Source organism: Gastrolobium bilobum, unplaced genomic scaffold, assembly GCF_033153095.1.
Source record: "Gastrolobium bilobum isolate Gb01-03AN ecotype WA unplaced genomic scaffold, APGP_CSIRO_Gbil_v1 utg16462, whole genome shotgun sequence".
In the NCBI taxonomy this organism is placed as follows: Eukaryota; Viridiplantae; Streptophyta; class Magnoliopsida; order Fabales; family Fabaceae; genus Gastrolobium; species Gastrolobium bilobum.
The window spans coordinates 131740-153074 of NW_026896883.1; the positions used below are offsets into that span (position 1 = coordinate 131740).

Consider the following 21335-nt stretch of genomic DNA (forward strand, 5'->3'; position numbering starts at 1 on the left):
TAAGGATTTATTTTAGACATATGAAACGTTAGATATAAAGTATAAGAATGTATAAATTGTATCATAGAAAATAAAAGAAAAACATGATGTTACTTTAGGCCACATGTGAATCGAAATGTTAAAGGCTAGAAGCTAAGTAGTATCACTTTTGGGTTACATATGTATTGGTCCCTAATTACCCCTTTTGGCCGAATTTATAGAGCATGGAAGAGTGTCATTAGGTCAGCCCAAAACCCCTATACTTTTGCTGAAAATTTATCTTAACTTAGTAATCCTACAAGGCAACTTACAATTGGACAAATATCTCCACATGGCAACAACTTTCTTCACCTTGCATTCCTCATCTTGTACGCTAGATGCTGTCAAAAAGGGGGCTGATGTTGATCAGAAAATTCTGAATCAAAGTACCTTTTATGACCCAAAGCAGTCCACTTACTTTTCTTTCTTTCCCTTTACGCATAGGTTGTACCAAAAAGCAACTTGGTTGCTTGTTAGACTACCCAAAGGAAACCAAGTCAGCCATCAGTTTTAAAAATAAAACATCTCAAGTCCAGCACTTCACCTCTCTCACATGCGCTTTGAAGGAGCAAAAAGGAGCTGACATTACTTGTTGAACTTTCCATCGTTATTCTACACTATTGACCAGCCTTGACATGCAGCCAATTGAGGCAAAAACCCTCAGCTTGCATGTTTCTTTATTGGGCAAAATTGTCACTCTCACTTTTTCCTCCATGTGCGTCCAAAAGGATGCAACAACCAAAGGTAGAATGCTGAACCATTTAAAAAAAAAAAAATCAGTTTTGTCTCTTCCTCATTTCTTAACAGCACTGTATATGAGTTAAGAAGAGAACCTAGTGCCAAAACATCACCTAGCCGCGAATACCATAGAGAAAAAGAACCACATTTCAATCCCATTCTTTTGTTCCTTCAACAAACCGTGACTATCTTCCTTAAACCAACCACCTACCTCTTATTTCCTTCACCCTCCAAAACCGTATCATCATAGAGAAAAAAAAAGGGAACAAGAGTCCAAATCCCCTCATACTACCAAAACCGTGACCTTGTGTCATCAAGAGAAGGAGTGTAGCTATCATCTAGTTCTCCCTTCTTTTTCCTCTTTCTTGAAACCGTAAGCTCTTGAATGAGAAACAAGGACGGACATCATCTTATTCTTTTTCCTCTGCTGGCCGAAAGCTCCTAAGTAAGTGGTTAAATTTTCTTCTCGTTTCCTTTTATCACACAAGATTCTTATAAGACCATCCTTTGTTGTATGCGTGGACCTCATCTTGGTAAAGCTTCTCCCTTCATCGTGCGTCACTAGGCTGAACGTTGGAGTTTTGAGTAGAGGAAGCCCTGTCTATTTTGTCTTTTTGAGTTAAACTCTTGGTTGAGGACAAAGAGCCGTAAGTTCCCTTCTTTTCCTTTGTGCACTTGTTTCGGTTTTAGAACATTTTGGAGGGCTGGATTATTCTGTTTAGTGGTACTCTATTATGTTTAAACTTAGCATAAATAAAAACCTAAAGAAGTTAACTTGGAACTAACCTAGTATAAACATGGGACTGTTTGGTATTAATAAAGGTGTCATGAACTTTTATGAAGAAAAGAAATAAAGGTAGTGTGCATGCTCTCTTAGTAGCGCTATGTACATGTAAATTATATATATACTTTTGTCTTGGATGTTGTTTTATGGCCACTGTTTTGCTTAAAAACGTTACTGTTGATGTCACTGTTATTGCTGAATAAAGTTGCTGATTGATGCTCCCCTGCTCATTGTTTCATTGTAAAAAATTTACTAGACAGCTTGTTATATTTAATCTCTGAGAAAACGCTGCTATAATAGGATCCTCTGCTCACTGTTTTATAGGAAAATTTCTCACTGTTAAAAGTGTATAAAGGTTAAATGAGAGTCAAGAATAATTTTAGAAAAAATAAACCTTGCTGGTCGAAGAATGTAGGAACTTTAAACTTGGAGATTTGTTGAATAAATCGAATGTGCACTGATTTATTATACTGTAAATTAGGTGTGAAAAATCCTTGAGACGTTGGACTGTTTCATTGTGAATCGGTAAAGTAAATTTCGACGTACGAGGTATGTGTAGGCGGTATTACCTAATGTGACTATTGGCTAGTGTATGGAATTGTGATGTGTTGCTCACATTTGTTCTATGTATGTTATGATGATGATGAGCCAATGGTAAGAATATGAAAGGATGATATGATATATGCATGCATTTTACATCATAATACATTTTTCTGTTGGGTGCGATTGCATAACATGGCATGTATACTTGATCATGACATCTTATATATATATATATATATATATATATATATATATATATATATATTTGTATTGAGGACATGTGACTGAGCATGCATCATATAGGCATGCCTGGTACCAGGAGAGGGGACACTTGGCTTCAGTCCGCATAGGTTCCACAGTGGGATTCACCTTCATGGGAGCCATTAGGAATACCCACTGTGATGCTACGCGCACGACGGTGCTATGAGCGTAAAGGAAAAAGGGCGTTATATACGCGTTATGATATATGATGAAAAGGATTAAATGTTTGAAGTGACTATTTATGATTTTGTGCCTAGTTAATATTGTTGCATTATGGTTTTGTTGCCACACTACTGGGATTTTCTCTCACCCCTTTGGGGCTGCTATTTTTACAAAATGGCAGGAGGACGTAAAAGCTTTTGAGGACTTGGATATTTGCTGTTGGCTTCTACTGTTTGGGCATGCTGCTATTGATGTGATATTTTATGGATGACTGTATGAAATTGAGAAGATTTTATTACTGTGAACTATGATTTTATTATTGCATTACGATTTTATGACCAGCAAATATTTTGGAAACAGATGTTGAAACGTTTGCGAAAAGGATTTTGACATGTTATCTAAATGCTGAGTTTTGAAAAGTCTTTGCGAGCACTTTGTAAGTTGTCGTACTGGGGCTACGGACCTCCGATTTTCTTATAATTTATATGCACGCGTAGTCCCAGGTGTCTAGTTTCATTATATATAAACCTTGCAAAGAAATTCTGAAAGATCGATTTATTATGAATTTTACCAGCCAGGACATTTGTGATATTTCCACTACTTTCTCTCTTATTTTGCGAGTTATGTTTCGAGGGTCAAACGAACTCCAAATCACTATTATTTTATATGAACGTGAAGCCCCGGATGTCTAGTTTCTAGATTACAAAGAATATTTTTTTGAATCGTTGAAGTGAATTTTATACGAATTTTTAAAGACAGCAAGGTCTGCCAGGAAAGTTATATTTTTAGTAGTTGAGAAATTTTGAAAGTATACTCTGATTCTTGTGATGAACCCGATTTCAAAATAAAATTATTTTAATTGGCATTGTAAAAGTGATTTTCAGTCTCTAAAATATGATTAAAGAACTCTAATCCGCTTAGCAAACAACTCTCTTGGATGCATACAAGGGAGGGTGTTACAGCGCGAGTTCGACAGCTCGTGTCAGCCCGCATCCTCCACGGACAACCTTCATTTTGATTTTGACAAATCATGATCAGCCTTTTCGTATCACTTTTTAGAACAACAGTTGTGCGATTATTTGCCATACAATATTGTTTGATGGCCATTTGTACATCCTGCTTGCTTTCAAATTGCTGGTCCTTATAAAGCTCTTGACCCATTTGCCAATTTGGTACTTGTGCCCCTTGCATGTCATCACACTCTTGATCGGGGTGTGCCCAGTTAATGTTCGTGAAATGTGGTATTTGCGACCAAAATGGAACATTATCCTCTCCTGTTTAACACACGTTTCGAATGTCGTTAAGTACATAAAAATATTCATTTAAACTCAAACAGTAAACTACCTAAAAACTCATATGGTAAACTACCTAACCTGCAGTAGGTGGTGGGTCATGCGCACCAACAATACCCGGTGATGGAATCGGTTCAACCATGGCAGTAGACGTTTCCAACTCGAAATCACCATCAACGTCTGTATCCGACGAGTCACTGTTAAGGACTAGACCTTCATTAACCTCCTCCTCGGAACTATCAGTACGCCACGACGGATCATACATGTCATTGGCAGGAATCATGTCTAAAGGTTGTGTTATTGGGGGTGATGGTGGTGGGGGTGACACATTCATATCTTCCGGATTTACTTCCGGCTCCCTGTTAATGTCTATGGAGTAACTGGTAGGGATGAAACTTTGAGTGCTTGCCTTTCCACCGGTGTTTAGTTCCGCATATAACTCAAAGTATGAGGACTCTCCATGCTGTCGAAATGCATCAACTACTAGTGACACATCTTCATCCTCAACCACCTCCACAGCAACCCATTGCACGGGGTTACCAGAAGCACATCTAGCAATCAGTCGAGACAACGATTGACCTCGTTGTAATCTTAACTTCTTGTATATTATTTTCTTGAGCTCAGTATATTTGCAACGCGGACTCATGTGGAAGATCTTCGTATCTCCTTCAAACACTTGACCGTTCGGTCCAAAATATGTTCTCCCATTGTAATATAAAAGACATATTACATCGTTGTTATTCTCACTCATTATTATGTACTGAAATAGAAAAACGAATACAAACAGAAATAGAAATTTCCTTTTAAGAAATCGGACGAGAATGATGACTTTGGGAGAGGAAGAGAGGGGTGTATAAATAAGAATTAGTTCGCTGCCTGGGCCAGTGACCTGTAACTGTCGGCAAGTAGTTCGCTTACCAAGGCAGCGAACTTCTGGGGAACTGCCACGTCGCACTAAGTTCGCTATGGTGTCCAGCGAACTACTCCAGTGGCTGCCACTTGTCACCTAGGTCGCCTAGGCCCTAAGCGAACTATGTAAGGGTCAGACACGTGGCAAATCAAGTTCGCCTAGCACATCCGCGAACTCACCATACATGTCAGCATTTATTGCACCCAAGTTCGCCCGTGTCAGTAGCGAACTTGTGCACCACCAGCTTGCTGACACATCATCATGCCTAGTTCGCTGCTACTCCAAGCGAACTTGCCTGCGTGGCAGTTTGGGAAATAAGTTCAGAAGCGTGGCATTTTGGTAAATAAGAGTTGGAACAGTGGCACAATGGTCACTGTTCCTATATTGGTTAGGTAGTAGTCAGTAAAACATAATGTAAAGAAAAATATAAGATAGGAAGTGGAGGAAGCGATTGAAGAAAGAGAAATAAAATTTATATCAAATGATAACACTCCAAGGATGAAAGACCTACACAATCAATGTGGGACTCCTAATAAGTAGTAAGAAATGATAAACTTAATTAGTGATAAGTATAACTTCTAACATATATTAATTAAGAGAAATATTATACTTACTACCTATTTTTCTTATTACTTGTTACTACCAAATCTTAATCGTTGATTTCTGTCAATCTAACGGTTGTAATTTATGGAATCATACTTATTAATTAATTATTAATTTGCAATAAATTATAACCGTTAGATTGACGAAAATCAACGGTTAAGATTTAGTAGTAATAAGTAGTAAAAAAAATAAGTAGTAAGTATAACCTCTCCCATTAATTAAATACAAACTCAATGGAACTAATATCGTTAAAAAGATAGTTAATAAATGTTTAAAAAACATGTGAATATTAAAAAAAGTACGGAGTAAAGAAATGGGTAAAATTGGAACATTAAAAAAATAGCAAACGGGTAAATCAGAGACGACGCGCCATGCTGCATGCTCTTGCTCCTTTTCGCTCAGTGATGTTTTGAACTTCTCTCTCATTTTTCTCTCTCTCAGCGTTTGTTTCCCGAGAAAATCCAGAAGAAAATAAGCAGAAAAGAAAATGAAAGAAAATGTAGGTAGAGAGGGTCCAATCTCGGTTTCAAAAATTTGTGATTACTTTCTACTATATTGAAATTTGTAGAACGTGACGTGCAGTGAAGGTGGTGTAGTTGTTCCTAGTACTCTGGTCTCTCTTTTTTTCTCTCTCTCTAGGATAATTTCTTTATTCTAGCCTCTCTGCATTTTGTCTCCTCTCTACGAGTTAGATGTAAGTTCTATTTTCATATCTATCAACTTCTATTTTTTTTTTCTCCGTGTGTATCATTCAGATTCATAGAAAGCACTTTACTTTTTGGTCTTTTTATTTTATTTTATTTTAGGATGTGTGCTTTCATTTTTTCGCTCTGGTTTCTTAGATTGAATGTAAAAGTGTATCTTTTTCTTATATGGAGACACACCCATAAGCTGTTTTGATACAACTTCACGTGTTTTTTTTTTTTTTTTTAATTTAATTGTTTTGCCTTATTTCATTATAGAATTATGTGTACATGCTTCTGTTTAAGAACTAGAAGATAGATTATCTTAATATACCTTCGTTGAATTTCTCATATTTCGGAATCACATTTGTGAAAGAAGTTAAACGCATTGTTTCTGGATTTTCATTTGGATGCCCATGCTATTGGGTTATAGTATCCAAATATTCTGTTTATGGATTGTTTCATTGTTTATATATTGATTGTTACTGTACTGGTGGAGAAAAGGGGTTTCCTGCTATTGGGTCATGGAAAGTACATAATTTCATTTTCTTTCAGATTTGAAGAGGACGCTGAAAGGGTTCCAACATGAAGTGGGTTGTCTAATCCAACTAATATGAATTTCTAATAGAATCTGGTGCTCATCTGAATTGGCATTTATATGGTAAGAACATCTTTAATTTCTTTCCTCCCATTTGTAATCCTCAGAGTTATTTAAGGTATCTATTTTGTCTCTAATATTGTTCATTTTTTTCTTCCTATTTTTCACTTTAGGCTTTGGAGTTGTTCTACAAACCATTGGTTAGCTACTGTTTATTGTTATTTTAACACTGAGAAGTTACATTTTATTAATTAAAACTGCAAATCTATGTTTTGATGAAATATTTCAAAATTTCATTGATTTAAACTAAAAATTAAAATATGAATTATTCAAAAGAATAAAAAGCAGTTTAGATATCAATTTTTATAAAAATATATGAAATTGTGTCATAAAAGGTACTTTTTTCTATTTATATCATAATAGGATAACATAATCCTATCATATAGTTTATTTAGTGCACATCAAACATAGGATAAGATATTAGCTCATCAGTCCCATATCTTATCCTACTCTTATTCGATCCTTTTATCTTATCCTTTCTTATCCTATTATGTCCACCAAACGAGCCCGAAAGGACCAACATTTTAATTTAACCTATTATTTTGATCACTGTTACATTTGATGTTGTTGTTTTTTGTGATGTGTAATATGTGGTTATTAATTATGTTCTTTTTTTTATTTTTGATATGATATGAACTATTTCTGTATTATCGGGGCTTGAACTTTGTGATGAAAGTAGTGGTAGAGGTTAAGTTCAGCCATGTTAGCCCCTGTATTTGGAATTTGTGTGCATCTTTCTATATGTTTAGTATTTGTTGAAATACCAAAGTTGGTTTTTTGGCGGAATAAAGGCTTTATTATTGTTTTGGATTTTCAAGAGGCATTTGTTTACTTCTAGGTTCATGTTTCATGTATCTATTAAGTTAGTTGTATCTTAGTGTAATTATTAATGAGTTGTGTTGGAGTTTTCAATTACTAGGTACAAGGTCCCGTTAATTTGTGTCTAACCTAAAAAGGGTGGTGCTGTAATGCTGTTATACCCTTGACCATGCGAGCAGTCAAGATTCTGTATCTTGTAAGCTTCATTTTTCTTTTTCATTATTGAAAAACACATATCTCAACAAAAAAGTTAAAATCTAAATGGATAAAACACTCGACTGCAGAAACTTGCGGTTGAGAGTTCAGCTGCATGTGCCATCTAAAGATATGTAAAGAATCCTATGAATATATATCTTATAAGTGAGAAAATTTTCAAATATTGTGCTAATTTGATGTAGATTGCGTTACATTCCAGAAGTGCATTATATGGGTGCTTTTAATTTGACTTTGAATCATATGTAAGATGAATGCAGTAACAGACTCTTTGAAACAGTTCTATTATTGGTTGAATTTCATTTATGTCCCATTAAATAAACCCCGGGTCCACTCTCTATTTAGTGGGACTCGCATGAAATTCGTCCAATTATAGAGAATATGTTTTAAAGAGTTTGTTGCTACATCCCTCTTATATGTATGTATAAAATCTGTGTTTCCTTTTTTGAATTGGCTGGAGCCCCTTTATCTGGATTTTGCTTGTCTCTTTGCATATGTTTAATAGTGCTAGGTAGTAAGGATTTCTATAGTAGTTCTAATCTACTTCAATGTTATTCTTTGTAAGCACAAAAATGGACTCAAGGGACTTGTGCAGAAGAAAAGAGGTGTGTGGACATTTTCCCGAGTATGGTGCAATCTTCATGTCAAATAGAAGTACTATAAAAGAGTGTTTTGAGAAGAGATTTTTGGGCTACCAAGTTCTCTTTCTGCTTTTGTTAGAAGAGTTAAGGAAGGAATGATTTTATTTAATTTTGAATTTGAAGAAAGAAAACTTTATGGGGTTTTTGAAGCAATATCAGATGGTGGCACGAACATTGTTCCTCATGCATATAGTTCATCAGGAAGGTCGTTCCCTGCGCAGGTAGTAATCTCTGTGTTCATATTTTATTTGCCTTATTCCAGCTCATTCCCAATGATTGGCATATATTGATTTTATTTCTATGTGGGTATAGTTGATTAATTTCAATATCATTGTTTATTTTTAGAATTTTCTAATTTTCTAATTTTTGAGTTTATTTGTTCTTTGTATTATTGACTAGGTTTAATGAGGAGTGGTTTTTTATTATTGACCAGGTTAAATTCTCCACAATTTGGCACTGTGATGCTCTATTTGAAAATGATTTTCGTGATGCTATTGGAGATAATTACTACAGCACCTATAAATTCAACTTTGGTCTGTCTAAGGATCAGGTCTGCTCTTTTCCATCTTTTGGTTGGACATTTATGCACCATTTTACTTGATCTACAAGTTCTTTTCAGGAGTTTGTGTGGGTGTCCATGTTTAGGTATAAACTGCATGAGGTGTAGTTTTATTGTTCTTGTAAAGAACCAATTCAACCCAAAAGCTTAAGCTTTTGGGTGAGGCTACATTAATAGTTTTATATATCTCAACACGCCCCTTTACACGAGAGCCCACTGGGCTTGAAGGGTGGATAATGCACAAGCTCACCTACCTGTGCGAACAAAGAAATTTCACTTGAAAGAAAGTGGGGGGCGGCGAGGATCGAACCCGGGACACGAGGCTCTGATACCATATAAAGAACCAATTCAACCCAAAAGCTTAAGCTTTTGGGTGAGGCTACATTAATGGTTTTATATATCTCAACAGTTCTTATTGTTTTAATGACAGGTTGAGAGTCTTCTGTGGTTATTCAGTTCAAGAAAACTTAAAATTCCAAACTCTCTACACCAGAACGAAAGAAAGAAAAGAGAACGGGATTACAAGTCTACAGAAGGTGGACTAAAGAAAGGGAGGTTTAAGCTTAACATGAATCATGGCATTTCAGTTGTTGCACAGCCAGAGGTGGAAAGGCTTTCTTTGTCTTCTGATTCTTGCAGAAATTCTGAAAGCATCCATTTTGATGATGATTCTCATGATCTCAAACATCTTGACTTCCACCATTCAGAGGGATCTGGGGCTCAAAGTGCTACTGGTGACGAATCACATGAGCTGCAACATAAAAAAAGAAACTTGGATATTTCTGCCAAAGACACTGAAGATTATATACCCTTGTTTTCACCAGATCATTCTGACCTTGAAGAAGAGGGGTTTGATTCCAGAGAGTGTTCAGAGAAAGAGATGGAGTTAGGTATATTTAAGTGCAACCAAATGTCTTTTATCCCTGTACCACAATTTCCATTTGGGCCTATTTTGAGTAATGAAGGATGTAACCAGATTAAAATGGAGCAACCATTTGCTTCTCCACCTGGGGGTCCATGCCACAGTTCAGACGTAAGTGACTTCCAGTCCAAAGATGGAAGCAATCATTTAAAACCTGTGCTCTCCAAGGGTATGTATTCTGATAACCTTAAAAAAAAGACCAGTGTGTTTTCTCGCCTAAATTTTTCTTCGAAGTATCAAAATGATGCCAGTGGAAAGAAGTTGGTAAATGACCTGTCAAGAGTAAAGCAGCAATGTCATGAGAAATATGAAAAGATGGAAAAGGTTGCACAACAAGCAGATGCTTTTGGAGAAGACCTGTCAGTGCCTGAAATCCTGGAAAAATTATGGCACAGACATGCAAAATTGGAGGAATATAGGGGGAAGAACTAATTTCCTTAAACAAGAAAATGAAGATTATTTAGTAGGCAAGAAACATATAGTGTAATTTCGTGCATGAGTACCAAAGGACAGTTAAATGACTGCCAAATGTCAGGACTGGCTACAATTTTTTGACAGAACTTTGTGATCAAGTCAAAATTAGTACGCATAATAGACCTTTTGGAAAGTCTTTTTATTGCTATTTCTTCTTCCTGAGTTAACAATCCCTGAAATGATGTTCAACAAGTTACCATATGTTTGTTTTCAGATACTAGTCTTTAAAAAAGGAATAGAAGGTTTTTAATCAGTGACCTTATATACAGGTCCAAAACCTCCTTCTCCTAACTTGTTTTCTGGTGTGAACATTGAAGCTGTTTGTAGCTGCCATGATTGATGCATAATTGAAGCTTCTTATATCATTCCCTTTCACCTTCATTTTGAAGATCAATAAATCTGTTAGATCTATCAGACACCACGAAATTGAGCATGTCATTCTCCATTTTGCTTCTCTTCTCCTTTGTCTAGATAAGAATGTGACAAATGAGGTTATGATTTTGAAGAAAAATAGTGCATGTAACTCAAAGATTGTCCTCTATAAACTTTGAGAATCGTTTACCTTGAAGTGCAGCTTTTCTTCTTCTCAGCCTTAGGAAGAAAATCCCAAGGCTAATTTTGAGCACAGCTGTTCCTATAAGAACACCAATTTTTATCCACTTCTTCATATCTGCAGTATATAACCAATCATAAAGTACTGTCCACTATATATCATGTGTGGTTTTGTTTATATAGAGTTCAGGATTTTGAATTACTTTATTGTTCCTATAGCATGTAAAGATGTGTTCATAAATTTTATACTACTCATAAAATTTGATCAAACTGACACAAGTAGAGCTTGAAGTACTAGAGGCTTCACTTTAACCTTTTCTTAATTTTGATCAAACTTATTCTATTTAACATTGTAAGAGTTGTAGACTAAACGTTGAGAGTGAGACAAATGACAAAGTGCTACTTGTACAGTTATCTTTTCAGCTTTTCTTAACTTTTGTTTTCATGGTTTAGCTTTGTCCTAGCTTGTTTATAACTTTTTCTTCTTCTTTTTAATGTGTCTATTTAAGTTTTGTTTTGTAAGGGTTATCAGGGCTGAAATGAAGGTTTAGTCTGACAAATGAATAGGGCAAACCAAACTAGCATGTCAATTATCCCTCCTGAAACGCATAAGGAGACATCTTTAACATGAACCATGAAAATGCATGTTAAATATCATAGATACAAGAGGAAATGATAGTAATCCTTGTTGTATTCAACCAGGTTGTCAGTAGCGGCCCGTAGCGCCGCTAAACTGCTACCGTAGCGGGTAGCGGCGGTCGGCCGCTACAAACCGCGACGCTACGCGACATTGGCCGTAGCGGAAGGTAGCGGCGTAGCGTAGCAGCAATACGTCTACCCGCTACACCACTCCCATGTTGGAATTTGATGGAGAATCCGGAGATGATGATGATTTTCTTTATTAGTTCACTTCTTGTACTTGACTATTTGACATTTTTATTGTTCAGTTGTGTTTAATTTTGGATCCTTCCTTTATGTTCCTTGTATTTGACATTGATTGTGGAATTATGTGTTTGATTTTGTGTGACTTCTTACGTTTGAGCATTATTACTAAAAGCAGTATTGCCTCGTTTCTTGACTGTTAGTATAATATATGTGGAATTAATACTTCACCGTAGCGGTAATACCACTACCCGCTACACCGCTATACCATTTTCGGGGTCGGCCGCTAACTGCTATTGACAACTATGGTATTCAACTACACAACATTGGTGCTATTATATAGCAAACCAATTGAAGAATACAAAGAGACACACTCAATGTGGGACTTCTACACTATTAACACTAACACTCTTAACACTCCCCCTCAAGCTGTAGCATATAGATCATATGCTACAAGCTTGATACATAAATAATACTCCCATTAGGAACCAAAAACAACAATGCTACATCAACGAAATGAAATGACTAAGTACAACAAATCAACTGGAATGACTATTAGTCTGAAGAGCTGATAAAGAGACAGTGCTGGAATGGACATCAGAGCATGGATGGTGCCGAAATTATCATCGGCAAAGACAACTGAGCTGACCAGGACATCAGCATCAAGATCCCTCTCAGACATTTCATTTAACAGTTGGTGAGCAGCCGTGGTTTCCCCTTGACTATGCTACAAGCTTATTACAAGAAAGACCAAGTAACATAACATCAAGATAAATCTCCTAAATGAGAAACCAAAAATCAACAATGTGCTAAAAATGGCGTCGAAATGAACATCAACATGGAAGATGCCGGAATGATCATCGGCAAAGACAATTGTGCTGGAATGACCATCAGCAACATGGACAGTGCTCCCCCTCAAGAGGAACTTCTAAACAGTGCCGGAATTATCATCGGCAAAGACAATTGTGCTGGAATGACCATCAGCAACATGGACAGTGCTCCCCCTCAAGAGGAACTTCTAAACAGTGCCGGAATTATCATCGACAAAGACAATTGTGCTGGAATGACCATCAGCAACATGGACAGTGCTCCCCCTCAAGAGGAACTCCGGTGTCGGAATTAACATTAGCGGAGACAACATCAGCAACTTGGACAGTGTTCCCCCTCAAGATGGATGATGAATAGTATAAATACTCCATCTTGGGAAGAAAGAAGATTAAAGAAAAACAAAGCTTCGCGGAATCGGAAAAGTCGTCGGAGACGGTGGTGGATCGCCGAAAAAGTCGCCGGAAAGTCATCGGAAAAGTCACCGGAGACGGCTGTCAACGCTGGACGACGCGGTCAACGGTGGTCGGTCAATGACAACGGTGGTCAACCCAACAACTTCCCAAGGATCATTCTTTTCTGATGTGACAGATCAGTCTAAGCTGCAGTCACAGAGCATACTAAGAAAAACCTGAAAAAGAAATAGCAACGGGAATCCCTCAAGGAGGGTGATATCTCTCTATAACCATATTGAAATTATGGAAAATAGAACTAAGTTAAACGGATTAAGATTCCTCTTGTTAGGCTCTAGATACTATGTTAAATATCATAGATACAAGAGGAAATGATAGTAATCCTTGTTGTATTCAACTACACAACATTGGTGCTATTATATAGCAAACCAATTGAAGAATACAAAGAGACACACTCAATGTGGGACTTCTACACTATTAACACTAACACTCTTAACAATGCACTTGCAAAAATTACCTTGTAATGAAATTTAATTTAATTAACAATGTAAGCAACAAAGATAAAACCTGATCATTTGGTCATAAAAAACCAATTCCTTTAAAAGAATTAAGTTATTAGGTGAAGATACGCGAATGATTTTCCTTATTTAGCATCCATAAACAAATTACAGTTTGTAATTGACAAATAGATCAATTTAACAAGCTAGAAGCCATACCCTTGTGTGCCTTTACAAGAATATTGACACTTAATCCAGAAGATTTCACTATAGTAGTCACCCAGTCACCATAATAGTATCTACATTGTATTGGGAAATTAAGTATTGAATCCAACACAGCTGCAATTGTTCCAGCAAATAGCCATACAATCACTTTCAGTCAGTGTAATATTCTTGTCTTCCGTGAAAAAACCATCAGGGGAGGATTGGTGATCAAAATATCCAAAACTAGCTTGAAATTTATCACCAGGATGCCTACACTTGGGTTGGGACAATATTTGACAACCTCCTTTGTTGTTGAAGGAGTGATAACTAGTGTGAGCTCTAGCAATAACTTCACCTCTTGTATCCCTCAAGTTTCCATCATCATCAAATAGCACCCACTGTGATTCATCATTTTGACTTATGTAACTGAAGGACTCCTCATCCTTATTTGAGACAATGTTGTATTGGTACTTGATCTGTACTTTCTTTGGAATGTTCTCAAAAAATCTTTTGTTTCTCAGTGTCCCACTTGTCCAATATATCTTTCCTTGCCTTCTTATGATCAATTGATGTTTCTTTGGCTCCCATTCAAGTGCAAAGGAACCTGAAGGTGGGTGGCCTACAGAAACTGATGCTACAACAGACCATGACTTACCACTTACCAGTCTTGTGGTTAACCCCTAGTATCATACCTGGTAGCAGCACATCTGAAGGATGATCAAAGCTTTGCCACATCAATTGCTTAATATATCCATTGACATCATATTCTTGTAGGATCAAATTTCCAGAATCCAAAAGGGTGACAGCAACCGTTTTGCTGGTAGCAAGAGCAGGAGAATAGACTGTTATGGGCTTCTTCCTATATTGACTAGTGATTATCAAAGCACTTGAGTGGATGTTAGAGCCCCTGAATCATTGTCAATAGGGTAATTTCTATTGCCTATCCAATCTGCATATCTGGTAGGAATGTGTGTTTTGAATGACTAAGTATGTGTTTCTTGGGTCAGACTCAAGAGCTTCAAATTTCAGACAGAATTTTTGCTTTGATGAACATAGTCTACTTGAGTGATCAAGAATCTCCCCTGGCTTTAAACTGTCTAAAATGACATTATTTATTATGTATATGTGTTTAAGGGCAGCAGCATCATCAAATTATATACATGTATATTCTGTTTATATTTAATCATTTTATTTTATTGAAAAATTCACATGAACTGTTATATAAATAATTGATAATTAAAATATCTCGATCTTACAATGTAAGTTATCCCTCCCCTATATCTAAAAATATTAAATAAATTTTTTATCTCATGCAATTTTTTTTATTTCAAATAAAACACTATATAAATAATAAATTTGTTCATTATTTGATTGCATTATTAATTTACATTATAATTATTTTTAAAGTATTTATTTAATGATATTAATATTAAGATAAATAATTTATTTAATGATATTAATATTAAGATAAATAAATTAAATAATATAAAAATTTATAAAAATAATTTATTATACACATCCATTTTTTAATTAAATGAGACACTTGACTAAATATTAACGAAGGTATCCTCCTTAAAGGACACAAAATGATTTTGCACCTAATTTTTCCCTTATTTTTTTTATTTTTTTTTTGTAAATGTGGGTGTACTAATTGCTTAAATGAGACATTTGAGTAATGATGGGTGTAACCAGATTAAAATGGAGCAACCATTTGCTTCTCCACCTGGGGGTCCATGCCACATATCAGATGTAAGTGACTTCCAGTCCAAAGATGGAAGCAATCATTTAAAACCGATGTTCTCGCCTAAATTTTTCTTCAAAGTATAACCTTAAAAAAAAAAAAGAACAGTGTGCTTTCTGGCCTAAATTTTTGTTCAAAGTTTCAAAATGATGCCAGTGGAAAGAAGTTGGTAAATGACCTGTCAATAGTAAAGCAGCCATGTCATGAGAAATGTGAAAAGATGGAAAAGGTTGCACAACAAGAGTGCCTGAAATCCTGGAAAAATTATGGCACCGACATGGAAATTGGAGGAATATAGGGGGAAGAACTGATTTCCTTAAACAAGAAAATGAAGTTCATTTTTAGTTGGCAATGAACATATTGTGTAATTTCGTGCATGAGTGCCAAAGGACAAGCTATGTCACTAAATGACTGCTGAATGACAGGACTGGCTACAATATTTTGACACAACTTTGTGATTAAGTCAAAATTATTACGTATAATAGACTTTTTATTATTATTAAAAGGTAACAAATCTTTGTAACACTTTGGCACCCATTATTAGTCATTGATTCCATTTACATCCGACTGTTTCAATTCATTAATTATGTAAGTCAATTAAAAAATCACTCTCCATTAAATTCGACTAGTGAGTGTGTGGCGTTACCGTTACCTTGCATATAATTGCAAAAATGCTATTTTCCGATTAATAATGAATGTAAGAGTTGTAATTGTCCAGAAAATTCGTGTGCCAACCCCAAAAAGTAGCTAAGTTGGCAACTGAGTTCTCAAGAATTTGCTTGGATCTCTAACGATAGGTAATCTTTGGGCCGTACTCCAATCATAAGGTGACAGGAGGAAAAAGAAACATTTTCTTCATTAGGTTTTGACACGCGCACATTCACGGTGATTGAATGATGGAATTGGACAACAAAATATTTGAGATTCAAATGCTAATGTAATACTGATGATTGATGAGATTGGTATAAAACTTGGTTGCGTTATTGGTATCATAGAAACGTCTTATATATAAACGTAAGAAATAGTCACTGAAGGATAAAATTCAAAAAGGAACAAACCCTAAACAAATTATCTTCGCAATATAATATTATTTTATACAAAATGTCATTATCTTTACTAAACAAACCTAATCCTAAAAATATATACGTTTGTTCTCCAATAAATACATTTATTCCTTAAAGAAAATTACAACAACATACTGAAAACCAAGTAGTTTTGATTCTAGCACTAGAACTATATAAAAGGCTACTCTCTAGTAATCATTTTCTCTATTTTCATGACTCTCCAACTTGATAACTTCGATTGAAAGGAAATAGGAGTACTTAAGCATAAATGGTGAGGTGCCAAACCCACAGCTATGCATTCATTTGTAGATTTATCTTTCATCTACGTTGGAAATAGTCAAACCATTCACAGAATAAGTTTCATTATCATTAGGAGAATTGTATTCCTCCTTGATCTTTCTTCCACGGTAAAATGCTGGTCTTCTAGGCAAAGGAAGTGATGTACTTTCACTAGTCAACATGGGTATTATCTCTGACATGGTTGGTCGATCAGCTGCACTTTCTTCTACACATAAAAGACCAACATGAATGCATCTTAATGCTTCATCTTGAATCAATGATTCTGATAAATTTGAGTCTACTAGTTCTAGTCCTTGGCCTTGTCTCCATAGTTCCCAAGCCTAGAACATCACCATAAAACATTGTTGGAATTAATTTGGCTAATTTGGAACATACATATTAGATTCAATATGAAAAGAATATTGGGGAAATTCCCTCTTTAATTTGGCTAAGTAGTAGTAATCATAGAGCGAGCCTGAAGTGGTGATAAAGTTGTTTCTTTGTAACATGTTTGAATTCATGAAACAGTCTCACTCGTACCCTCGCAGGTTGGGGTTAACGGGGAGTGGTTTTAATAGTAATAGTAATCAAACTGCATCATGAGAACTTACATGTCCTACTAGATTGAGTGGCCCTTCAGCATTGTAGAAGCTGTTATTTCTTCTACCACTAATAATTTCAAGGAGTAAGACTCCAAAAGCATACACATCTGACTTGATAGAGAAAATTCCCTCCATGGCATACTCAGGTGACATGTAACCACTGCATGATATCACATGTGAGTAATGTATTTTATATCAGAAATGAATTAAAAAGCATCTTGTAGAAGAAAAGAAATGGTAGGCCGCATAAATTAAGTGTACTCACTATGTCCCAACAATTCTTTTAGTGTTTAAATCTGATTCTCCTTGTGTGAAAATTCTGGCCATACCAAAATCTGAAATTTTGGGATTCATATTTGCATCAAGAAGAATGTTACTAGCTTTCAGATCTCTATGTACTACTCTTAATCTTGAATACTTATGGAGATAGAGCAATCCTTGAGCAATTCCATCAATTATGTTGAAACGTTTTTTCCAGTCTAGCTTTTTGCTTTGAGTAGAATCTTCCCATTAGAAGCATGAACATAATTAGTATTTAAGAAGAAAATAAAATCGTAAGAAAAAAGAAAGAAAGATGATCTAAGCAAGATCCAATTCTTGCTTTTTCTGACAGAAATAATTCCTCACCAAATAAAAAGAAGTCCAAGCTTTTGTTAGGCATATACTCATAGATTAGCATTCTCTGGTCTTCATGAATGCAGCAACCCAACAATTGGACAATATTCATGTGTTGGAGTTCAGATATGAGAACTAACTCATTTTTAAACTCAATGACTCCTTGCCCTGAACCTTTTGAAAGTTTTTTTATTGCTATTTCTTCTCCCTGAGGTAACAATCCCTGAAATGATGTTCAACAAGTTACTATTTGTTTGTTTTCGGATACTATTCTTTAAAAAGGAAAACAAGGTTTTTAATCAATGACCTTATATACAGGTCCAAAACCTCCTTCTCCTAACTTGTTTTCTGGTTTGAACCTGTTTGTAGCTGCCATGATTGATGCATAACTGAAGCTTCTTAAATCATTCCCTTTCATTGCTTCATTTTGAACATCAATAATACTGTTAGATCTATCAGACACCACGACATTGAGCATGTCATTCTTCATTTTTCTTCTCTTCCCCTCTGTTCAGATAAGAATGTGACAAAATGAGGTTATGATTTTGAAGAAAAATAGTGCATGAAAAAGAAACTCAAAGATTGTAGTCTATAAACTTTGAGAATCATTTACCTTGAAGTGCAGATTTTCTTCTTTTCAGGCATAGGAAGAAAATGCCAAGGCTAATTATGAGTACAGCTGTTCCTATAAGAAGACCAATTTTTATCCACTTCTTCATATCTGCATTATATTACCAATCATAAAGTTCTGTACACTATATATTATGTGTGGTTTTGTTTATATAGAGTTCAGGATTTTGAATTACTGTATAGTTCCTATAGCATGTAAAGATGTGTTCATAAATTTTATGCTACTCATAAAATTTGATCAAACTGACACAAGTAGAGCTTGAAGCATTAGGGGCTTCACTTTAACCTTTTCTTAATTTTGATCAAACTTACTCTATTTAACATTGTAGGAGTTGTTGACTAAACGTTGAGAGTGAGACAAATGACAAAGTGCTACTTGTGTTAACAGTTGTCTTTTCAGGTTTTCTTATCTTTTTTTTCATGGTTTTATGAGTATACCTTTGTCCTAGCTTGCATAATTTTTTTTTTCTTCATGTGTCTATTAAGTTATATTTTGTAAGGGTAATCCAAGACTGAAATGAAGGTTTAGCCTGACAAATGGATAGGATATCCCAAACTAGCATGTCAATTATCACTCCTGAAAGCATAAGGAGATATCTCTACCATGAGGCATGAAAATGCACTTGAAAACTTTACCTTGTAGTGAAATTTAGTTTAATTAAGAATGTCAGCAACACTGATCAAATCTGTCATAAAGAACCAATTCTTTTAAAAGAATGAGTTATTAGGTGAAGACGCGCGAATGATTTTACTTCTTTAGCATCCATAAACAAATTACAGCTTGTAATTGACAAATAGATCAATTAAACAAGCTAGAAACCATACCTTTGTGTGCCTTTACAAGAATATTGACACTTAATCCAGAAGATTTCACTATAGTAGGCACCCAATCACCATAATAATATCTACAGCCAGTTGTATTGGGAAAATAAGTATTGAACCCAACACAGCTGCAATTGTTCCAGCAAATATCCATACAATCACTTTCAGTCAGTGTAATATTCTTGTCTTCCAAGAAAAAACCATCTGGGGATGATTGATGATCAAAATATCCAAAACTAGCTTGAAATTTATCACCAGGATGCCTACACTTGGGTTGGGACAATATTTGACAACCTCCTTTGTTGTTGAAGGAGCGATAACAAGTTTGAGCTCTAGCAATAACTCCAACTCTTGGATCAATTAAGTTTCCATCACTATAAAGCACCCACTGTGATTCATCATTTTGGCTATTGTAACTGAAGGACTCCTCATCCTTATTTGAGACAATGTTGTATTGGTACTTGAGCTGTACTTCCTTTGGAATGTTCTCAAAAAATCTATTGTTTCTCAGTGTCCCACTTGTCCAATATATCTTTCCTTGCCTCCTTATTATCAATTGGTGTTTCTTTGGCTCCCATTCAAGTGTAAAAGAACCTGGAGCTGGGTGGCCTGTAGAAACTGATGCTATTACAGACCATGACTTACCAGTCTTGTGGTTAACCCCTAGTTTCATACCAGGTAGCAGCATTTCTGAAGGATGATCAAAGCTTTGCCACATCACTTGCTTCATAGATCCATTGTCATGATATTCTTGTAGGATCAAGTTTCCAGAATCCAAAAGGGTGACAGCAACAGTTTTGTTGGTAGCTGAAACAGGAGAATACACTGTTATTGGCTTCTTCCCTTCTTGACTAGTGATTATCAAAGAACCTGAGTGGTTCAATGTTAGAACCCCTGAATCATTGTCAATAGGGTCATTTCTATTGGCTATCCAATCTGCATATCTGGTAGGACTGTGTGTGTTTTGAATGACTAAGTATGTGTTTCCTGGGTCAGACTCAAAAGCTTCAAATTTCAGACAGAAATTTTGCTTTTCTGAACATAGTTTCCTTGAGTGATCAAGAATCTCCCCTGGCTTTAAAATGCCACTCACTGCAGCATATGTGGTAATCCACTGCAGACACAACAATGAGAAAATTACTATGCTGGCTACTTTAATTTCACCTTCATGGAGCATCATTGCAGACTTCAGATTTGCCAAAAGATAACTGCGAATCCTGGTGAACTTAGTGACCACAGGAAAGAAAGCAAGTTAGCAAGTTTCACTGCTCTTTTTTTTTTTTTTTTTATAAACTACATGTATCTTCCTCGGGAGTTAATTTTGTTCAAGCAAGGAACATCACATCATGAAAAACAGATTTTTCACATTTAGAAGAACTTGAATCCAAAACTTTGCTTAAGGGAAACGAGCATGTACCACTTAAACCAACTCCGTTAGTTAAAGTTTCAGTACTCTAATGTGAGATACATATATATACATATAAATGAGATGAGACCAACTTTCACACATGTAAAAATAAAAAAATCTTATACTCAATCTTAAATAAATTAGTACTTTTTAATGAATATTTTGCTTATTTTTTTAAAAAAGTCTCCTCAGGTGGTTTGTACTAAAAAAAAAAAAAGTTTGTCGGTGGATGACTTTGCTCAGCCAATTATGAGAAACATGCGGGCGAGGAATGTGAAAAACATGCATAGAGGAGGCAAATTGTGTTTGAGACACATCTAATTACACATACTAATAAACGCGATGCAAACATGAGTATTATTTGTAGGGGTTTATATCCCTCTCGGAAATCATATATTTTTTATTTTTATTTCTGTTAAGAAAAAAAAACTATTTTTTTGGATAAAATGTTCTCTTAATATTATCGACTTGACAAAGGCTCACGTTATAAAAAAAAGCATAAGAAGGATTAACACTTAAAG

General features: G+C 35.4%; 1 protein-coding gene across 1 annotated transcript; it reads right to left on the reverse strand.

Moving 5' to 3' along the window:
* Nucleotides 1–13766: 13766 nt before the first annotated feature.
* On the reverse strand, nt 13767–20586 carry LOC133302620 (G-type lectin S-receptor-like serine/threonine-protein kinase At1g67520). Its single transcript, XM_061502427.1, has 10 exons — nt 19410–20586; nt 18568–18675; nt 18262–18461; nt 17967–18177; nt 17605–17842; nt 17349–17499; nt 16802–17078; nt 14663–14750; nt 14346–14560; nt 13767–14287 (listed from the first exon to the last, which is right to left on the reverse strand). Exons 1-10 carry the CDS (start codon nt 20584–20586, stop codon nt 13767–13769), a joined length of 3186 nt encoding a protein of 1061 aa, XP_061358411.1.
* Between the last annotated feature and the right edge of the window lie 749 nt (nt 20587–21335).